This window comes from Sinocyclocheilus grahami, unplaced genomic scaffold (assembly GCF_001515645.1).
Source record: "Sinocyclocheilus grahami isolate Dianchi unplaced genomic scaffold, SAMN03320097.WGS_v1.1 scaffold122.1, whole genome shotgun sequence".
NCBI lineage: Eukaryota > Metazoa > Chordata > Actinopteri > Cypriniformes > Cyprinidae > Sinocyclocheilus > Sinocyclocheilus grahami.
The window spans coordinates 1,380,501-1,387,337 of NW_015505301.1; the positions used below are offsets into that span (position 1 = coordinate 1,380,501).

Here is a 6,837-nt window from a genome sequence, read left to right on the forward strand (position 1 = left end):
ATTATAAATAAGAAGTGTAGGACATCCAGGGCAAAATGAGGAAAACGAAGGGGTTGTGCCCCACTGTCTTTGTACCATCGGTTGAGACATAAAGAGACAAAACATTACACCAAGTCGCAGTGGGATCGGAGTCCTGCTGAGTTCCAAAGGCATCGGTAGCTCAGTTTTTGTCACAGGTGTGAACCCTTGCCGAGTCCCCCGCGTAGACAGGGCTGTAAAACATTTTGATGGCTTCGGAAAAAAAGCCAATTCACAGTTAAATAAGAAGTGTAGGACATCCAGGGCGAAATGAGGAAAACGAAGGGGTTGTGCCCCACTGTCTTTGTACCATCGGTTGAGACATAAAGAGACAAAACATTACACCAAGTCGCAGTGGGATCGGAGTCTTGCTGAGTTCCAAAGGCATCGGTAGCTCAGTTTTTGTCACAGGTGTGAACCCTTGCCGAGTCCCCTGCGTACACAGGGCTGTAAAACATTTTGATGGCTTCGGAAAAAAAGCCAATTCACAGTAACCAGGGCCAGCAGCTGCAGAGCCATAAATTCACTCTCCTCCACTTCGAAAAAGGTTTAGGGTTAAGACGAATTGTGGCCATGTGTCAACACGCTGAGCGTGTCGCTTTCTCTCTACGTTATGTGTGTGAACGGTTTTGTTTTTGGTCTGGTGCTGTAGGAACGCAGACGCTCGGGCGACGCAGCAGGCTGACGGTGCTGGGTATGGGTCTGCAGGGCCCCCGCACGGCCTGGGACAGAGCAACAGGGCCGTCACAGTGCTACAAGTACTCCAGGTCCAGAGCATGATGTAGGGCCATGAGGTCAGAGTGACTAGAGATCCTCCAGAAAGGCATGTTGTGCTAGAAAGACACAGGGAGAGAGAGTGTTTGAGGGTGAAAGAGAAAATAAAGAAACACAAAACCTGCAATGAACACTTCACTTAGAACAACAATCACGCCCATGAGCGCCGTCTGAACAGCCTCGATGGCCCGTAACTTCACACAAGACTTGAGAAGAGGAAGGACTTACAAACTACAACCACTGAACCAATGAGATCACTCAGTAAATATCATTTAAGAAATTAATAATAAAAAATATCACATTTTGACAGTTAGCTCAATGAAATGAAAATAAATGAAATACATCTAGTTGAAAATAAAGGACGCATATCTACTTAAAAACAAAACAAATGTACTCTCTGTGTTCATGTTGGTTTAAAAAGAAAAACAAAACGCAAACAAGCAAAAAAAAATTTTTTAGACCATTTTCAATTTAATGACAAAATGTCATGTTAAAACCATATTCAATTAAAACCCCATTTTTTCCTACACTTTGAATATACATTAACACATGTATCTTAATCTTTTTTAATAATATCAAAAAGGTTTTTGAAAATGTTTTTCAAGGTAAAAAGCCTTTCTAATAATAATAAATAACATGAATTATTCATTCATAACACATGATTTCATTTTTGGGGAGTCAGCTCACATGATATTGTATAACCTGAACTTGGTCACGAAAAGATTTTAAGAAACTTATTAAAGTTTAAAACTTTAATAAGTTTCTTAAAATCTTTTCATAACTTCAGGTTATTAACTTATGGACCTTGACACATAGTCATGAGGTTCTTCAGGGGTCCTCTTTACTTCTTGTTCAGTTTTTTTCTTTCTGCAGGATGATTTGACGGGTAGATGTTGTTCAAATATTAACAAACAGTGAAGGGTTTTTTTTTCCATTTAAGAATATATTTTAATATTGTTGGAAAAATATAATAAAATATTTAAAATATATAAAACAATGAAGGCACCATTAGAAAACACAGCAAAATGGTTTACTACTAGTACCTCAGGAAACATAAAGGAGGGAAATATCTATTAAATGCACTATTCGAACACAACATTGCAAATGAGGCATTGTTCCTGGGAGAGGCCACAAGGAAATATGATTCTGCCAGAATGAAAGAAGCTTGTCAGCCCAGAGTCGTCCACACACAAACCATTACTGAGTCTTATCAAAGGTATAGCCTCTCTCGGGCATATGTTCCGCTTAGAGAAGCTTGCACTGACCCTTAAAAGACTCTTTTCTTTTGTTTTGTAAATTGTCTTTGCTTTTAACTTTAAAAGCCAGAGATGGTATCTCCTTTTGCCTCGGTCGAGTTATTAACTAGAGGGGAATTGTTTCTGGGATACGATGGAAAAAACAGAAGTATACAAAGGTTTAACTTTGCTTTGGTGGTTTCATACAAAGTCACCCTTGACACTAGAGTTGTATCTGACAAAACTGTGGCATTTTATATCAAGCCGGGTTTCTCAAGTGCCAAGGACTTATTAAAATCCCCTGTGCTACGTCTAAACACTTTGTTTCGGAGGAAATGGGGACTGACATGTAAAGCTTAAACTTCCTACATTCACATTCCTTGCATGATTAACTGACAACATGGAACAAATCACTTGGCACAATATAATAATCACACCAACATGTTTTCGTCTGTTTGGAACCTGCCTGAACAACAAGCAGCTTTGATAATTAATTACACAATGAATAATTTCAGGTTTTGTGGCTTACAGCTTTGGAAAACTTGGCAGATGTTCTGAATACACAGGTGGCAGGTAACATAAATCTTCTGGTTTGAACAACAAGAGACGGGAAAACAACACTCCTAATGTTCTTCTGAATATCCTCGACTTATCTAACAATGATTTAAGCGTCTTAAACGCATGTTATATTTATGAACTGGCCACTCTAACATGCCTGAGAGGACTTGTCTAGCATTTACACATGGTGAAATGGCACAGTCACATGCAGGGACGTGTAATTATGTCATCTCGCCTCCTTTTATATTCGAGCTGTCAGGGGAAATGAGCTGATTACAATGCGAGAATCATTCTCTCACTGGTCCAATGACATTTTCAGGGAATGGACTGAAGAAATTGAAGGTTTAAAGGAAAAGTGCTATAGAGTTCTAGGCATCTTCATACCTTTTTCGACCCTGTCTCCTCCTCTACGCCGTCCCCCACCACCACATAAACAACTTTCCTTCCGAACCTCTGGATTACTCTCTCGAAGCAGCTCTCTTTTCCTGGGGAGAGAAGAAATAGGTTTAGGTTGCTGCAAAAAGCAAGGAAGCCACATCCAAGATCCAGCCCCGGTGAGGGGCTCTTTAAATACGCAATAAGTTACACAAAATTACGCAGCATAAACACTTTGCCTCGGCTCGGAGATACGATAAGATCGATGCTCAGATAAAAGTAGTCTGAAAAGCATTAAGTGTGCCTTATTCCTCCCACAACATGGGACAAATGGAGTTTAACAAGCTAAATCAACCTCACATGCAAATGCCGCGGCGAGGGAGGCGCTGAGCTTCGCGCGAACGAAAGTATGAAAGTACAGGTCGGTGTTTATTTTGCATTCAAAAAGCGGAGAGGCCGAGAAGAAGAAAAAAATGTCAAAGTGGAATGACATAAATTTTCCGAAGTGGTTTCATATGTAGACCTGAAAAGGAGAGGCCCAGTTCAGGCTGAGCTCCAAGAAAATAATCCCAGCCTGATTAGACCTCTTCCTGAACATCAACCCTCTCGTGTGTCCGCCACTTCTGCAGCCTAACCCAATCACACGCCATGTGTCTCGCGCTGTTTACACGTAATATTGCCGTAATTACGGCCACATACATTCATACACACAGGTAGATAATACTGAGCTCACACTTACCTATTTTCGTGGCGCTATAAATATTTTCAATTGGAAATACTACTCCCAGTCCGTAGAGGAGGACCTTGGCGAGGGCAGGTATGAGCTGTGTTGTGGTCACTAAGATGTTCACACAGTTTGATCTGTAATTGAAAGGCAAATTGCGTCAAGTTAAATCGCGCAAGGGAGGACAAGGCTAACCAGGAGCGCCATTTGTCATCCAGAACGCTCCATGATAAATGGATCTTTAATTGTTGTCACTTAAAATGCTGTTTTTCAAAAACAATACAGTGCTCTTTGAGGTATTGGGGCATAAAGCACACCGTTATTCATGCCTCTCGCTGATTTATGTGTATCAAAGATGGGCTCTATATAATTCGCTCGTGCTAAGGCCTACCTTGAGTGGATTAATGTTAGTGCTTTCAGTGCCAGTGTTAACCAGGAGTCGGTCAGGGCTTCAATTTCTGCTCGCAATTGCAACCAGGCTTCCCTTTTGGCTGGGCCAAGCAGACCTGAAATGAACAGAAACATTGTTTGAGTTGGACCGTCCCACGAATACTTTGAGAAATTTCGAAATTTACTCAGACCAAGTGGTTTCTGCATAAGGGATTATTTGAGAAACTTATGAGTGCTTTTGTTGACACACCACCCCTCTTCCCCAGCAATTTTAGCAAAGCAGTTTATTGGGGGATTACCTCCGACGTTATTTTTATAGGTGGTGTAAATTTCTTTTACTCGTCTATAGCGGAAGGCCAGCTTTCTCATCCAGTCCACACCTCCTCGTACGCCGGTGGCCAGACACAGGTTGGCACTAGTGGCAGCAGCGTGGAATCCGTCTGTGCTAAAATTATATGTACTAAACAGAGAGGAGGGAAAAAGAGAGAATGGCTTTTGAGCTCGACTTCAGTTAGAGTGAACTATGAAAGGGCTAGTATGGTGCTAGCTTTACCTTAGATCCTGTCCATTGTCGTCCGATGACACGTCGTCAATATGGACCTGATCACACTCCTGGAAACAAGCAAAAAAAAAAAGGGCGGCCATGGTGAGCTGGTTGGAATTAAAATATACCAATTTGATTAATGGTTTTCATGTGCAAAATGGGTCGTGATTTGGGAGCTTGAATCCATGAAGTGAATAATGTCAACAACTGTGGAATTTCCAATTGAAGGCTAAGCTCTCTCCCGAAAGCTCAAATCAACCTTCAACCACTTCCAGCCTCTAACCCCCCACCTGCTAAATCTTAATAAAAATAAACACCATCATCAGGGGATCGGGGATCCGACTCATTTTGCCACTACCACTAGGGGGATCTCTTGAGATACACATCTGCTGGTACGTAAAGTTGGTATCGGTAGAAGGTAGAAACGTCCTCTACGTGTTAGGTCTGCTAGTCCAGAGTCCGGTGCCTGAACACAGAGATAGCTGGAGGATAATGAGAGCGTCTGTGCCCCCTTCAGGGTCTCCACTTCTTGGAGAGGCTGAATGATTCTACAGCTCAGAGCTGATTCAGCCAGTGTACACAGTAACACAAACCAGACTTTCTGGTAAATGTAACGTACTAGAAAAATTGAACCTGATGCTAACCGCCAATGAAATTATGACCTCTGATTGCTGCCGAGCCACACACCAACACAGCCTGAGGCCTGCTTTTTGGAGAACTGAAAATCTGTTATTAGTTTTCCATTTATAGTCGTTCTCTCCCCCCTCCCCTTGCAAGAGCTCGAGATGTTAGTGAGCAGGGCATGAGCATTCAAAAAAAAATAAAGATTTTTTTGGAAAGACAGGGTTGGCAGCTTGTGTGTTCCAAAAATCATCTGCAAGAAAATAAATAAACAGATAAAAATAATAATAAAATAAAATAAAAATAAAAGAATAATTATATAAAAAAATTAACTTAAAATGTTATTTAAACCAAAAATTTTATATATATTAAATATCATATTAATTATAATTATAATAAATTAAACCTCTCTGTGTAAACTTCATGTTTAAAACATATATGGAGTTTAATTTCTAATTATAAATATACAAAATATACACATGTACAAAGAAAAATTGGTTGACACTGCCAGTTCTTCTGTTAAACCTCCATTCATATTTCAAGTTTAATCTAACAATTTACTTGGTAGTTGAATTTTAGAAGGGGGTATTTCCTTTTAGCCATTCTTTCAAATTTCCTTTCAAGAACTTTAAGCCTTTTAATTAAGTTTCAACAGGCTGCTAAGACACAAAAATACAAAAAGGACTTCCTTGTTTTAACTCAATCTGAACCTGGCCAAATGCTGACGTTATTGCATTCCTGTCTAATGCTACAGCAGGGTAGGGGTAAGCGCTTTAGACCGTAAACCTTTTTTATTTTACTGGTTCCCCTCTGAACAAATTTTTCATCTCTCTGGATTTGTGGGGAGAGGGAGGGGAGAGCGACGTGAAGAGAAACTCAAACCAGCTGTTCTTTAACAGAATTAAAATCTTGACCCCCAACCCCTACTCTAATGCAGCCATTCTCTCGCCAAGCCTCTCCCAGCAAGCCTCGAGATCCAAAGAGGAAAAGACTTTGACCCGGTGCCCTGCTCCTCCTCTCCAGGACTCCACAGGCTCAGATAAGGGGGAGGGGGGCTGGAGGTAGGGGCGTTTGTGAGGGGGGAGCCGGGGTGACCTCACATGGAGAACTCGAGTGTTGCGGGGCCAAAAGATGGACTGCCAATTGCAGCCGTGGCTCAGGAACACCTCAAGCTATTTGTGTAATCTGTTTCTAGATAGACAGCGATGGATCTGTAATACTTCTGAAGTACCAATTTGTTTTCCAGAGAGGACCTTTGGACAGGCCAAAATCATTACAGAAAGCTGGGGCCTCCGTCGCAACGTTTGATCTTGAGTATTAACGGTTATGATGACAAATGCGCCATTTCAGATAAATAAAATATATTGAAATATTTCTAACCGAAGTATGATTTCGAAAAAAATCCAAACTATAAAAACTGTCATGCAAAAACACATTCCAGAAGTACCACCCCCGTTCGAGTGCGTGCAGCTGCCTAGGTCTCTTAACACGTTACCATCTCCATTTGACGGAATCACCGCATGTTTACATTGCCTTTTAATTCGCTGGTTATTACGACACACAATTAACAGTCGTGTTGTGGGCTTCCAGACCTCCGG

General features: G+C 41.2%; 1 protein-coding gene across 1 annotated transcript; it reads right to left on the bottom strand.

Annotated features, from left to right (window-relative positions):
- Positions 1-268: 268 nt before the first annotated feature.
- On the bottom strand, positions 269-5,842 carry LOC107589965 (eyes absent homolog 1). Its single transcript, XM_016278557.1, has 7 exons — positions 5,801-5,842; positions 4,628-4,686; positions 4,374-4,534; positions 4,076-4,190; positions 3,700-3,821; positions 2,970-3,070; positions 269-851 (listed from the first exon to the last, which is right to left on the bottom strand). Exons 1-7 carry the CDS (start codon positions 5,840-5,842, stop codon positions 771-773), a joined length of 681 nt encoding a protein of 226 aa, XP_016134043.1. The 3' UTR covers positions 269-770.
- Positions 5,843-6,837: the final 995 nt, after the last annotated feature.